Here is a 16,624-nt window from a genome sequence, read left to right as displayed (position 1 = left end):
ATGTACTCCCTTCTTTAGGCCTTCACCCTTCGCCCCTTATATATCGTCTCATGTACTTATATGGTAGAGATACGAGATATAATCAATATCAAAAAATATATTTGTTTCATTTATTTTTCATATTGAAATTAGGAAAATAATATTTTTAGGATTTTTATTTTATACTTTGGTAAGATTTTAGGATTATTAAGTTGATACTCCGTATAATTTAGTTGATCATATCCTAACATAAATAATCCTCTTGATACATTTTCCTGATAACATGGAATACTAAAATATATTCCGTACTTTGTATATTGTTTGATACTCTATATTAATTACTACGTATATCTTATAGGAGTACTCCGTATCTCTTACTTGATTACGGAGTACTTCACAATAATTATTTTATACATGCACCTGGATGCAATCAGAAGTAGGTGCATTCAAAGGTGATTTTCTTACTCGTTTTATTTATTTATTTTGTTCATTTTATATTTCACCTTAATAAAAGAGTTATCCTCGTACATTGTTTTTTTTTTTTTTGGTGCAATCATATATTGCCGTATCATATTCGTATTGTTGAATGGATAGTTAGTTTTTTAATTTTTATTACAGAATAGTTAATAATTAAAATACTCCCGATAAAAATGAGACAATCTTATGGAGATAGATAAGAGAATTAATAATAACAGTACTATGATAGTACAGTTCTACAACAGTAATTTGTAACCTCTCTGACAAGTTCAAATGGTTTTGGTCATCAATAAATTTATTGCTCTGCAAATTATCATCATGTTTTTACCAGATTTATTTTCAAGTCAACATCTAGATCTACTGAATTTTATGTGCTCCATACATTTCTGATTTTACTTCAATTTCAGAGACAATGCATAAAATTCTGAGGAATCCATTAAAATCTCAAGCTAACTGATTAATCTAATTGCTTGATTTAGTTCTTTCTTTGGTTGGTAAGTTGATTACTTAAGCATACACACCTTGCAAAACAATTACCCATACACACAATTCTTGAGCCAACACAATTCTTGCACAATGTTATACCCTTATTGTAACTTTCAAGCTATTTATTAATTAACATGATTTTATAGTATTAATTTACATGATTTTATAGTATTAATTTACATGATTTAATCGTCTATAATTATTTTTAAAACTGAAGATACGCTAGCTAGTAGAACGAAAAGAAACCTAATTAAGCTCATATATATATCGATTTATTGACCTCATATGCATAAATTATTCTACTGACACGTATGTTGACCTATATATAATTAAATGTAACAATTTACAAATCAACAAATAGCTTAGATAAATTAGGCAAACTAACCTCGTTAGAGAAAAATTACTTGATTGTTGTGTATAATAGTTTCTTTTTTCTCTCTTAACCAACTTTACTCACACTAGACTTAGCAATAAGGATGGATTAATGATTTTGATTTAAGCTCGTATCACACCAACAATCAAAGCCTTGATTTGAGTTTATAAGCTATAGAAAGTGAGTAGTGGTACTAGTTGCTTGACTAAAAACGAGCACTAAAACAAAAACCTAAGAAAAGAAGCATCTTTCTATTGATGGAAAATCATAGCACTATATAGATTTTGTTACATATTTGCATTATACTATATGATGGAGGGAGGACCTTTGGCCTATTGTACATTGATATGTAAGTTGTTGCTTGTTAATTGTTACTCCGTATTTGGTACTATGAAAATCAGAATTATAATGCGCCTTGACACATACATGTTGCACCTTAGAAGGTGATACCTCCCATGTGAACCTACTCCCCACCCTTACATATTGCGGTATATATTGCCCTTTTATATTGTCGTTTTCTAGGTTTTCTTCGTTGTAAGACTCTTAATTAACAATAGGTGTGTTTAGGGGATAACACAAGAGGGATGGGGATTTTGGGAAAGGACCAAGATTAGAGAGGGGAATGAGACGAGGATTTAAACTTTCCTTATCCCGAAAAACCGATCCGTAACCGTTTCGAAAATTAGGGTACCCGATCCGATAACCATAACGGTTCAGGTACCCGTTCCGATAATTTGTTATCGGGTATGGTTATGGGTATCATTTTAAATTTAACGGTTACCCGATCCGATCCGATAAACATTTTTTTTGCTTTTTTCCCTACTTAAATCTATTAATATAAATCTAAACTTTTACTCCGTTCTTTACTTCATCATCACTTTATAATATCAAGGGAAATTCTCAATGGTAGCTATGTACTTTTGCTCATTCTCAATGGTAACAAAATATTTTGCAAATTCTCCCAAATAGCATTACTTTTTATAAGATTCCCTAACATGGCAATAGTTGTATAATTTGCAAGTAATTAGCTTAAAAAAACAAGAATTAGCCTAATAATTAAAAGAAAAAAAGATATTTTTAAAAAATGGGACTAAAACCCTTCGCCAAGCAGCCACCTCCACGGCATCCGCTAGCCCACCGCCGGAAACCTAAATACCCGGCATAGCTATCCCGAAAACACCTTGTTCACCCAAAAACCCACCCGAAACAACTTCGTTCTCCGCGAAACCCACCCATAGCCACCTCACCATTCTCTCTGAAACACATCCATAACCTCCTTAATCTCCCCGAAACCCTCTCAATGTCCATCTCAAAACCCACCCCGATTCCCGAAATTACATGGTTCAGCTTAAAACCCTGATTTTCATTATTTTGAGGGGTGGGATATTGTGGGTTTCGTGTAGCCGGTGGGGTTGAGGCGGGGTTGACTGAGAGGGCATAAGGACGAGGAAGAGGAGGTGGGCAGATGTTGTAGTCCGGCAGTCATGGTTGATTATATATGGAGGTGGAAGTGGAAAGGGAAGGGAAGGGGAAGGCATTTTTTTTTTAATTAAGCATTTTTTTTTTTGTTATTTATTAGTTTAATTTTGGTTTAATTAAGTTAATTAGTTAATAATTGTAAAAATATTGTTATGTTAGACAGTTAGAGAAACTTTTAAAAAATAATGCTATTTGGGAGAATTTGTCAAATATTTTGTTACCATTGAGAATGAGCAAAAGTATATGGCTACCATTGAGAATTTCCCTAATATCAATGATTAGTAATATTATTAATAATTTGGTCAAGATCATATGGTATTGTTTTTAATTAGTAGTAAATTATATCATTATAACTACATAATTAAGTTTAATTATCATTATTGGATATCTTATTGGGTACCCAATAACCGATCCGAAAATCCGGGTACCCGAACTTATCGGTTCCGGTTATGGGTATTACTTTTAGTGATTTTGGTTATCGGGTAACCGAACCGTTAGTACTAAGGGTATGGGTACCCGTCCCATACTCACCCCTAATTTTTATACCTAGGGGTTGATATAACCGTACAAGGGGGAGGAAATGGGGGTTATAATGGAAAAGACATGTGTACCCTTAATGAAAATAAAACTAAAAGAAAAGATTCAGAAGAATAAAGTTATTAGTAAGGGTACATTTGTAACTTATCCTAATTTTATTTATTCTTAATTTAAATTGGAGATAATTGTAACAAGTCCAATTGTTTGATCCACTAAAGTAGAGTTTAACACCCTTCTTCTTCCCCTATTTAACGAGTCTGCTTCCTCTTTCAAACCTAGAAGCCATGGTATATTGTTACGGCGATATAGGATATGAGAACATTGATTAATTTTACCGTTTCTGTTGATGGACCATCTCAACCAAAAGCTTAAGCTGATGGTTGAGGCCCAGGAATATGTTTTATACTCTATCACGCCCCCTCACACGAGAGCCCGTTGGGCTAGAAGTGTGGATGCAGCATGGGCCCTCCTCATACCCTGCGCTTAATATTCCACTTGAAAGTGGGGGGTGGATGAGATTCGAACCCGTGACCTTTGTGTCACAATGGCTCTGATACCATGTTGATGGACCATCTCAACCAAAAGCTTAAGCTGATGGTTGAGGCCCAGGAATATGTTTTATACTCTATCAGTTTCTACTACTAATATCATTAAATAACTTTGATTTTAAAAATAGTATCCATTTAAAGTTTCAAACTACATTGAAAACTCACCTCCATGATTTACATTAGTTTTGGAAAATTAAATTTTCGAACAATCAAGACTGATGTATATGTTGAATTCTTTTGTTAGTCAAGGTGCCCTACTTTCTAAAATAAGAATAAAGTCAATTTTTAGCATCAAATTAGATGATTATTGTATCCCTAGAATAACCATTTACAGCTTACAAAATTCCACAATGCATGGTTAACTTTAAATCTTTAATTACTCTAGTACTTTAGTCTGAAATTTGAATGTACATACATTTCTTTCCTTTGTCTTGTCACACGTAATTTTACAGCAAAGTTTTTTGGTCTTTTACATTATGGTGTGCATGTGAACTAAGGCTAGCTTCATCTCCTAACCACTCATTTTAGCCACTTCTGTTAGAATCCTGACAAAATCTCATTCATATTGCCAAATTGTACAATCAAATTACTAGTATAAATTTTACTTTATGCCAAATTTAATCTCTTTGTTTAAATAATCTTTGATCCTAATTTAGCTAACACAAATCTCTAGTTGGAACGTCTCAATTTAATTGCAATATACACTCTTTTGATAGGTTTATGAGTTTATCCTCTACTTTTCTCAAGAATTGACTACTTTTTTTTTTTTTTTTTTTTTTTGGTAGGATCAAAAATTGACTAGTCATTTATCTTTTTGCTACTTTTTCAATTTTTATTAATCAAAAGTTATTGAATTATATTTTAAGAGAAATTTACATTCATTTATCAAGTATAAATCCATACTTACAAATTAAGGGTTATTTCTCACCCTTATCTCTTATTTCAAATTTATAAATTTTACTCCGTATTACGTTAAAATTTGAACCTAATATGGCGGATAGTTTATTTTGTTTATGGTCAATAATAATTAAGTTTGTAAAAATCCTTATTATTGGAATTGAGATTAGTTGATTAACTTGAGTTTAGAGTCAATACTAATAATCACTCAACCACAATAAGGCAATAAGCTAGAGAGATTTTTCTAAGGGTTAGGGTTTGTTCTCTTACGTTGAAATTCAGTTCAGTCCAGTTCAATTCAGTTCAGTTCAGCTCAGTTCAGTTCAGTTCAGCTCCTAATTTTCCTTCTCTTATAAAATATTCAGTTCAATTCAGTTCAGTTCAGCTCAATTCAATTCAATTCAGCTCAATTCAATTCAGTTCAGTTCAGTTCAGCTAAGTTCAGTCAATGAGAACAGGCCCTTAATACATTCACACTTCATATGAATTCAATTCCTTACTTAAAAATTCAAAAGTGAAAATCAGGTAAAGTTAACGTATTATAAAAATAAACATAGCACATTAGTTTTGTTAATTTTTTTTTGACAGGAATAGTTTTGTTAATTAGTCATCCGTCGTCCCCTCAAAAAAAAAAAAAAAAAATAATAATAATAATCATCCGTCGTATTGCATAAAATTCAATTAAACACTTACCATCTAGCCTAGTACAAGAAGGAATCTATACTAAAAAGAGAAGAAAAGGACCTTATCAATGATATGGACCGTATTATACAAAAGAGCGATAGCTTTTAGACCGTATATAGCCATCTTATGACTTAAATAAAGCCCAAACCAATATTCTTCGTCCAATGCTTACGTCACCAACAATGGTTAGTCGAATAAGGGCCAAAGCCCAGCCTTTAGCCTTAGCCTTAGCCTAATAGTTCGATAGCTAAGAGGTTGAGTTCTATAATTCTATTCTAATATTCTTGGTTAGTGTTTTAAGCTTGTTGGTAATCCACTATTCGTGAACTCATTGATAATAAGGGTGCAATTTAACAGAATTGGAGTCGATTATGAGGAACTAAACCATCACATTTGCATTTGTAGCAAAAAATGGTTGATGAAATAGAACAAATATCCTTCATTTTTTAGATAGGGCATGATACTTCTTTCGTCGCATAATACTTTATCCGCTACCTGTTTTACAGCCTTTGATGTGTAATTGCATGTGATGTTAATTAGTAATGAATTTATAGCATTACTAACTTATAATATGATTGATTGGTTGTGACTTTTGAATATACATGATGCAAATATGTGAAGGAAGAACAACTGCTCATTTTTACTTCTCTATATTCAACTGTTGTTAAGTTGTTTACTTGTTTACAGAATATATATCTGTATAATGGAATCTCATGTAAATACTATGCTATTCATGGAGATTCTGGCCGCCAAAACGATACAAAATAGACGATACTTAAATAGTCCCTTTTGGGGGATAACTTGACAATTCTAATTCGAATCAACTAATTTGGTTCAGGATTGCCCGTTTTTATTAATTCGTTCTAGGTTTCTTTGAATTAGCCCATGAGCTTAGTCTTACTTCACCGTCGAGAAACGAAGGGCTGATCTTTGAATAGGAAAAAGAGTGGATCTGCATGGTCCCGTCATTCGTATTCCATGAATATGATATCTATCTAGTGGATGAACTACAAGAAAAAATAGAAAGAAATCGGACCTTAGCTCCATGGAACAAGTTGTTACGGGTGAAACCGTTTATGTATCATTAGAAAGTGCATTAACATAAATACGGACTTTCATCCAATACGGCTTTCCACAGAATTCGAATTGAGTAGTAATTATATACGGAGTACTTGTGTAAATAATGATTGAAAGATGAACAAATAAGTTTGCAACGTGCATGTTAATTTGTGTGTAGAAGACGTCAATTAAATTGATTGTTCGCAAAACCCTAGCTACAAGCAATTGGAATTAATTATTATATTAATACAAAGTTTTGACCACTTAGCTAGCTAAATATGACATGCATATTAATAACATAATATGCCAATTGTAGAAGGGAATTCACTGTCATGGTCCCAAATACCATACGTAGTTCTTGTGATGCAAATACTTGCTAAACCGAAATAATTAAATATTTAATTCATCAAGATGATTGTCAAAACTACTAAACTAGGGTGGTCCAAATTATCTATTTATTCATTTTCTTACAATTGGCATTCACTTGTCACTTAAGTGTGTACGAGATGCAAAATCTATGTTACGATTTTAATTAGGTTTGCAATGTGAAACTCATGACAAATCTTTTAAAATTAGATTAAAATGGTCCTATCTTAGTTTTTTTTTTTTTTTTTTTTTTTTCAAAATGTCTTCATCTTCAATTAAGAAAATCATATTACGTATGTACCTGTATATATATACTGAATATAGAAATTTTGTGTAATTCTTGATTGTTTGGTCACACTGATATACACGGCAGAAGATGACGTTTTGAAACAACGTTAGACATATATTCTTCAACATTCAATTGTTTACACAATAAGGATACCTATCACCACTAATTAATAACCACTTTTTAATTTTTTGTTGTTAGTAGTAATAATATTGTCTACTTATCAAAAATGTCTCTTTTGGCTTTCCTACATCTAAAATTTCCAACTCAAAAGACATGATTAAGAAAGCTACTTTAAATTAGAAAATCTAACACCTATTCCAAATGATAATCACTCTATAATATGGTTGAATAATAAACGTGGGACCAATTATATGATGTAAACAGGGTGGAAATCATAACATTAATATAAAAGGTCCATAATTGAACATATATCATCGTATGTTACTATCGTATCATATAACACCATATTTTTATTATAGGGAGCATCATTATATATTCTTTACCCTTTGATTATATCTTAGGTCTTATGATTGATAAATAACTTTATGGTGTCCCTTTTTTAAGTGGTGCTTTTATTATCATTTCAGGAATAATTACCTTAAGAATATTAGCTTGGATTACTTTTTTTTTTACTACTACGTGTTTTAGTTACATGTTTTATATATATATATATATATATATATATATATATATATATATATATATATATATATATATAAATACAAGTAACAAATTAAGATCACACGTTATACAGTACTATAGTCTAAACAATAAATCATATGTGTAGTCTACACAATTAAAGTGGAACCTTCTACACAATTAAAGTGGAACCTTCCACGGAGGCCAGTTGGGGCATAATCCCCTTCTAAATTAATTTGATTAATTTTTATTTTATATATTAAAAAGTGTTTTTAAAACGTTTATATGTCAAGTGTTATGTTATCATTTAATTAGCATTATGTCACGTTACCACTAGCATTGTAACAATTATTCTATGTCTTTATTGATGAGAAAAATTCCACGACTCTTAAACACTGAACCTCTTAGATATAAGATTATTAGTAGATTACATATAAATAAAGAGGAATATCATCAACAATTCTAATACAATGGAGAGTTATTCCCCTTATCTCTTTAAATTTTCATTTTCACTAACATTATATACTCACCCCGTATTTAAATAAATGAAACTTTTTTACTGTGCACGTTGTCAACACAAAACTTTATTTGATAATATCACTAATTATCAAGAAATAAAAATTACTCCATATAACAATTGAAACTTAAACAATTAATTTTGATTGAGAGGTGGGAGGTTCAAATCCTAACCCCTCTTATATTTTTATCCAATATCCCACAATATCCGGTTACTATAAAGTCTAGGGACCGCATTTTTACTATTCTGATAGGGCAAAGTAAAGTAAAATTTACGGCAGTAAAATTCAGAAAACAATAGTGTCAACAATCAATGGTTTAATAACACATTGTTGCATGACATTGAGTAGCAGAAAATGAGGGTATTTTGTTGCATCATCTTCTGTTTTTTTTACCCACTCTCTCTTTAAATCTTCAACGACAATTAAAACCCAACCCTGCTTCTCTGCTGATTTTCATCCTAGCCTTTGCCTTTCAATATATATATGCTTACTACTCTCTAAGTCTCTAGTACAACACACCATACACTATTCTATTCACTGTTTAGTTGTAAAATTACGTAATCTCTTACCTCTTTTTTTGTTCTATTTTTTTTATTTTCAACTAACTATTAATGATACTAATATGACTTGTATTTGTTCATGTTATATACTTCGCGTCTATTCTATTCAGCTTAATTTCAGTACAGTTTCTAATTTTCTCCTCTCATAATTAAACAGTTCAGTCCCTTCATGTGTAAATAATGTGAAAATTATTAGGGCCGAATGCATATTCATACATGACAAATTACAAGAACACACGAGTATACTAATTAAACTATTTGGTCGAAGGCGTTAAGTTCTATGCTTTCAAAATTCTCTTCTACTTATGTTACTCCCTTGTTACATCAATAGCTAAAGTTATGCAAATAAATTGTTACAAATTCAACAAATAATGTACGGAGTACTCCTTAGCACATACACTTGTATATGATATATCATCATCAACATGATGATTGGTGTAAAGATTTTAAAATATTGACTTTGACTTTACATTGGACAAGATTAATTTCGGAAAATGAAAGTACGTGAAAATAGAAACATTTAATGGGTGATGTTTGTACTAAATACCTAACTTTCAAAGAGGTCTCACATTTGCAATTGTTAACCTTTAGAGGTATAAAAATATCTACTAACACCAAAAATCTCAATCATTTTCTTCCCAACATCATCTTCTAATGTTACTTAACCTAAAAAGCAAAATATCTTCCATGGGGGCATAATTACTTGCTCAACAAATCCCTTAACATTACTTTCTTCGTCACAAAGTAATTAAAAACCGGTATCTAATGTAGCTAGAATTACCATATTCATATCATACTCCGTTATAAATATGGTTTTCCAATTTCCATATCATTTTCTAAGCATAAAAATTACTCCGTATTAATGTATTATAGAACAACAGGAGTATTCTTTAGAACGAAGAAAGAGATAAGAGGCGACGTCCCGGCCAAGAAATCTCTAGTTACCTAAACTGAGCAAAACTCACGCCTTGAAATAAAAAAGAATATAGTTTACGCAATATTTTAGTATACTTGGCAAGAATAAATAAAGATAATTGCCTTTTACAACACCCCAAAGGTAACGCACGAGGCATTCACTTAGGCAGAGAGAAAGAGAAGAATCTAAGGTAACACCAAGCTTTACTAATTACTACCATGATAAGTAAATAATATAAAAGGAAAATAAAAATAAAATTAAAGACACTATTTCCGTACCCAATAATGAAGAAACTTGTACACGAGGTAACAAGGCAATAGCCTTTTCTTTTTCTTTTCCTTTCTTTTTTTTTTTTTTTTTTTGTGCATGTTTTTTCAACTAAAAAAATTAAAAATTTACCCAAAAAAAAGGTAGTAAAGTTGGAATTTCTACTAAGCATTTAGAATAGAATCAAAAAAGTAGATTTGAAAGTGATTTGAGATCCACCACTTTGAGAAGGGATCCGAGGAACTCGTACAAAGTACTAAACACCCTCTAGGCTTCTACATCTAAAATTTTATCATTTCTAAACCAAACCAAATAGCTCATTTCCATTATAGACAACCTATACTAATAGTCATTAGACTTCACCAATATCACTTGCTTATATTGTGTCGTCGCATTTAAATCGCTCGCACTAAATACTTTCAAATAATATGACAACAATCCTCGTATGTATGTATGGTCTAAGTTCCCGTCAAAAAAAAAAAAATGTATGGTCTAAGTTAAGCCGAGACCAAAACCCACTCTTTTGATCCATCCATAAATGATGCACACATTACCTAGAAACACAAATTTCCAAACACACCTAGAAAATTAACCCCATTAACTAGAATATACCATCCCACCAACCAAAAGAGAAGGTAAAAATCACAAACTAAATTTTAAAAAAAGGATCCAAAATGGGTCATTAGTAATAAATGGTCTAGGAACAAGAGCATGAAAATGAAACAGAAACAGAGAAAAACTTAGCTTTTTTGGGGCAGATAAAAGCACCATTTAAGAGTGAGACTAATCAATAAAAATTCAAATACATAACCTTGGTAAATAAAAAGTCTCTGACTCAGTCCTCTCCAACTTTCAAGACCCTCTTTTATTTTTTTACAGTTTACAGTAAAAAAAATACAGAGCAATTAAAATTATTAAACCAATTGATAAATTACACCTATAAAAACACAACACCTTGACACAAGGGAATTGGATAGTGTGCACCATTACCCATACACCATACCATATGCAACCAAAAAACAAGGACAAACCCACCACTCACCTAAATTACCTTTTTACCCTCTATACTTTTTAAATTTTATGTTTTCCTCCGTTACATATTAGTTACTCTCCCCCGTCTCATAATATAGTTTATTTTTTAAGATTAGAAAGTGAATGAAATACATTAATAGATGTAAAAAGTATTACCTTTTTACCCCTATATTATAAGAGTAAAATTATCCAAAACTATATGACAACTAAATAGATTCCAAATTAGCACAATTTCTTTAAACACCCAAAATGAAATAAAGATAAAATAATTTAGTCAAATAAGGTTAAAAAAAACTTGAGAAAGTGAAAGGAGTAAAAATATAAGAGCACACTCATCTTTCTCACTCAAAAAAACTCTGCAAATGCAAAAATACCACCCATTCATAATAAAATGTGTCAGCACCCATGTGACAATGTAGGACCCACCTCATTTCATGTCCACCTAAAAGAAACCACAAAATGAGACAAAAGAGTCCCCTTCTTTCTTTCTTTCTCTCTCTTCCCTCTATTTTCTTTCTCTCTCTTAAAGTTTTTGCCTTTTTATAATTTCACATAAAAAGAACTCGCCTTTTTCTTTATACCCAAAAGAATTTCAAAAAAGTAAGGAATTTTCATTCATTTTTTAAAGTTTTTTTTGGTTTTTTTTTTTTTTAGTATTAATTCAATTTTAAAAATTTCCCCTTCTTTTCCCTTTTTCTGAAAATTCTCTTCTTCACTCCCAAAGTTCCAACTTTTAAGTGGGTTACACTACACTACAGAGAATATTAATAATTATACTAATAATATATTATCAATGACAAAAAATTTAAAAATTTAACTAAATAAATATAATTAAAATAAAAAAGTAAAAAGGGGTAACTGAGAAAAACAGCTTTTCTTCTCCACTTGAGTCACTCCTTTACCTTTTATGAGTATCTATATCAGTATAGTAGTTATACTCCCCCTAATTAAAAAAGATTTGCTTTCAGCTTCAGATACTTCCTCCGTATTAGATAGGACTATTCCACATAAAATGATTACTCGAAACTAGTTAAGCATCTAACAGAGGGCGAAATGTTATCCTTGATAAGCAAACACTAGCATTATCCATATTCACCTCTCTGTTAATTGCCTAACTGTTATAAAACTCAAATAAATGCGAAAAATAAAGAGAGTATGAGTAGTAGAAGAACAAGAAAAGGTAGAAATTCTATTATATATCATGATATAAACTAGTAGTATAATCAACAAAAAGTTACCACTAACAAACTTAGCCCTTTTCTTTTAGATCATAAACTAGTAATATAACTAGCTCTTTTTTTTTTTTTTTGTTGCTGCTTATCTTTGTGTGGTCCAGTACCAGTACCAGTACACACCTACAGAGAGGGTACAAAAGTCATGAAAGACCCCCACTCTCATAAAATCAGTCTATCTGTACCCCTAAGTATGCATTTATCTATTTTCTTGTAAACAAAATATTTAAGAAAAAAGAAAAAAAAAAAAAACTATTATATGTATTTTGATGATCATAATGATGATGATAAGGATGATAGTGATCTCTGAGAAGACCTTCCTACTTTGATTTCCTTTTGATTGTTGTTGGGTTGGGTATGGGTTGGGTGTTTTTGGCTGTACAACTTTGGGGATTTTCCCTCCCATCTCTTGCCTTCCTATCTTTTGCATATTCATTGTCAAACTTTTCTGCATGGACAAGAAACAACAAATATTACAAAACATATTATTGTTATGTGAAAATTCATCTATGATAATGATGTTTATGATGTTACTCCTAATAGCCCTCAATTAGAAAGAATACGATGAAATTACTAATCTGTCCATCGGGGGTGGACAAAAGAAGCTATTGTCGAGGGTGTTTAGGTAAAATTATGTGTTAACAACGAACATAGAATGGTGTCTAATCAACTTTTCTAACCAAATTATTTTGTCTAGTCCTTTGGATATACTAGTCATTAGTTCCTTGTCACTTAGACACTACACTAAAATTTGAATTCCTAGAGGTTCGACGAGTAATATACTTATGAGATATTGAGATATGTAAATAGATAGATCCTTACAATAAAGGAAAATCCCCAAGTTGCTATCCACGGCTGAACTTGAAAACTACATTCCTAGAGCTCCTTGCCCCGGCGAAAGCCTGAAAAAATAAGCCAAGGATTAGGGACACGAAAGAAAAATGAGTGTCATTAGGACCACAACATCTAAGCTAAGCATATACCTAGGCATCTCAAAGTAACAAGATTTATGCGGAGCCAAGCCGAGAGGGGAAGAGGCAGGCATCGAGGAGTCACAGCTAGCAGTAGATGAACCGGCCGTAGCATTAACACCACCATTATCAAACTCCGGCAGAAAAACCGATGATCGCTGCTCGGAGACAGATTTCTTAGGAGAAGCAAAGAGGTTGTCAGGAAGGATGTGCTCTAAGCCACTGCATTTCATGATAATGCTAAAAGGGTTAGTAGTAATAATAAAAATAATAATAGCCATGTGATGATGAAAATTCAGGAAAATATATTTGCACGAATGTGCTATTGGCCAAATATAGGCAACATTATGGACTTTTTGAATATATTATCATGACTTTTTTTTATATATACCTTTCAGCCAGCTCATTTTCTTCATTTTTAGGTCTATTATCCTCCTTATTTTGGCCATTGCCATTACAATCACTCAGAGCAGCATTGACTCCTCCATCCTCAGCTAGTTGCTCATCTGATGCCCCAGTTGGACTGTTATTCTCTGCATTATGCCACACAAATAGCGTCAAAACTCGAACAAATTACGTAGTAAGAAGAAATCAACTACATACATAGATTGTGTGTGTACATTACAAAGTTGATGGATAATGGATTAAGAAACAACCTTCAGAACCATCATGACTGATCCCATTCGACGGAGGTGGAGCAGTTAGATTCGAAGGAGCCGGGGCAAAGTGCGGCGAGGACATTGGAGAACCAACTGATGCATTGTGCTGGTGCTGCTGATTCTTCAAGTCCAACAGTTGCAAGTTCATCAGCCTTCTTTCTTGATATTCAAGAGCTTGCTGAAAATCAGCTTGCTCCTCTAACTTCTTCCTAAGTAACATCTCCTGAGTGCTGTACAACATTCTTCCTCCTATTCACACAACAAACAAATAACTAAGCTACATTGTCATTTAAACCGCAATCAAAGCTATAACAGCAGCTTAGATGAATTACTCACCAAGCTGAAACTCATAAGGATCTCTACAATCATGCCCAGACGGGCTCGAACACGACAAATAATCACCCCTTTCCATCTGTTGCTGATGTTGCTTCCTACAAACAAGCAAACAAACAATGACATTCGATTAAACACCCATACTTTCAGAGATGATAATCATTAAACAAAACAATAACGATTTCGGGTTAGATAATTACTTGTCAGGGAGCTTGCTCTTCTCCTTGTAAGGCTTAACAAGAACACGAGAATCACAGACAAAATGAGGGTTTCCTTTAGCTAAAATAACCTTGACAGTTTCAGGATAGACAAATGTAACAAACCCAAACATTCTCTTCTGTTGATATGGAATCCTCACATCTTGGACTGGTCCATATAAGCTTCAAACACACACAACACCAAAAACAACAAATTTTTTGTTTAATTTTACTACATTTTACATAAAATTATAGCTAATCATTACAAAATTAAACATCTAAAAATGTCATACAAAAAAATCTTACTTGAAATAACTAGAAACATCCTCTTCTTTGAAAGTGCTGTCAGCAGGAAATGTTAAGTAAATCTGTCTTGAACCAGGGTTAGAATCCATCCCAGCAAAATCATTTCTTGACATCCTAACACGGCCGTGCAACTTATGAAACTCTTCACCCATCATCAATGCAGCTGCTGCAGATCTACAACATGACATTATAATTACCCCCATTAAACCCAATCATATAATATACATGTAACACCATATAATAAAAAACAAACAAATTGCATTAAAATATAGTTACCTTTGAGCTTCAGTTTGAAGGAAATTCAGCTTATTATAAGGTAAATTCATACCACCAGACATCAACTGAGCAGCTAATCTTTGTTGCTGAGCAAGTTTAGACCTAAAAATCTCTTCTTGACACTGCTCAAACGCGTCGTATTTGCTACAAGGAGAACCAACAATTGGGCCGGAATTATCACCGGAATCCGAGAACCCACCACCGCCGGCGCCGGCGCAACCGCCGCCGTGAACGAACTTACAGGCGTTGCCATTCTTGCAGAAGCCTCTAGAGTAGTAAAGACAAGGCTTAAAACCAAACCCAGAAGTAGAATCATCAGTTCCATAGTAACAATCATTGAAAGAAGCGCTTCTTCGATGAAAATGCGCGCTATTGTCCGCGCTACTTGCGGAAGAAGAGTTTTCCCAGAAAGGGTAAGCACCCATTGAATCACTTCTACAACCTGGGCTCATTGCTAAATCAATGGAAGAAGGTACTTGCTCAAAGAACTCCACATTTTTCGAAAAAGGGTCGTTCAAAAAACCCAGATTTTGTTCCTGTAAATGGTAATCATCCATGAAATTACCCTCATTTTTTGCAGAAAACCCAATTTGAGGAGACCCAATTGCAGAAGAAGATGAAAAAGACCCATTAGTATTGTTATTATTATTACAACTTCCATTGACAACAGCAGCGTAGGAGAGAGAATTAGGGCTTAAAGAATGGTGGTGGGCCCAAACAGAGGGAGAAGAAGGGGAAGAAGGGTTGAACCCATTGTTGGGTAATCTTGGAGAAGGAAGCGAGAGAGAAAGTGGGTTAGGTCTAGAAATGGTGATAGGGTGAGAAGCATGGGAAGAATTAGCCATTGAAGGTGATGCAGATGAAGTGTTCGATAAAAGTCCTAAGTCAGTTTTTGCTCTGTTAAGTATAGAAAAAATGAGTGATTCTGATCCATGAGCAAAGCGAATCATGTCTTTCTCAGTGTGGTGTATCAGTATGTAACCCATAATCTTTGAAGCGTTTTCTGGATCTATGCTTTGTACCATTGATAATACTGCTCTTGTTGCTTCATATGACTCCATTGAAGACCAGTAGAGAGAGAAACTTTAACCCAACTTTTGATTATCTTTAATTTTTTTAAAAAAAAAAAGAAATTGAGGAGAGAGAAAATGGGGGAAGAAGAAGAAGAGAAAGGGAAGAGGAAGAGATGGGTTTGAATTTATGGAAGAAGAAGATGGAAAATGAAATGAAATGAATTGAAGCAAGTTTGTTAGATAAAAAAGGTAGTAATTATGATAAGGGTAAGTAAATTTTTTATTTTTTTATATTTTTTTGAATTTTTTTTTAATTAATTTGACTTTTTAAATTTAAATATGGGGTTTTGTCTAAAACAATTAAGGAAGGAAAATAGAGGGAAACTATATTAAAATCATAAATTAAACAAATAAATGGAGTTGAGAGATTTCTGGTAAAATGGTGAAGATGTTTTATGGGGTAGAGAGATTGAGAGTTTAGTAATTTTAAAAATAATTTTATTAATTAAATGTCAAAAAATAAATTATTTT

General features: G+C 32.4%; 1 protein-coding gene across 1 annotated transcript; it reads right to left on the bottom strand.

Annotated features, from left to right (window-relative positions):
• Positions 1 to 12,275: 12,275 nt before the first annotated feature.
• Positions 12,276 to 16,192, bottom strand: LOC145626274 (zinc finger CCCH domain-containing protein 53-like). Its single transcript, XM_081678705.1, has 9 exons — positions 15,081 to 16,192; positions 14,805 to 14,978; positions 14,502 to 14,681; positions 14,305 to 14,399; positions 13,966 to 14,217; positions 13,701 to 13,842; positions 13,322 to 13,531; positions 13,161 to 13,240; positions 12,276 to 12,786 (listed from the first exon to the last, which is right to left on the bottom strand). Exons 1-8 carry the CDS (start codon positions 16,139 to 16,141, stop codon positions 13,207 to 13,209), a joined length of 2,148 nt encoding a protein of 715 aa, XP_081534831.1. The 5' UTR covers positions 16,142 to 16,192; the 3' UTR covers positions 12,276 to 12,786; positions 13,161 to 13,206.
• Between the last annotated feature and the right edge of the window lie 432 nt (positions 16,193 to 16,624).

The sequence above is a fragment of the Chenopodium album genome, chromosome 4 (genome assembly GCF_948465745.1).
Source record: "Chenopodium album chromosome 4, dcCheAlbu1.1, whole genome shotgun sequence".
Taxonomy (NCBI): Eukaryota; Viridiplantae; Streptophyta; class Magnoliopsida; order Caryophyllales; family Amaranthaceae; genus Chenopodium; species Chenopodium album.
The sequence above is the reverse complement of the archived record's forward strand: the minus strand, read 5'-3'. Positions and strand labels throughout refer to the sequence as shown.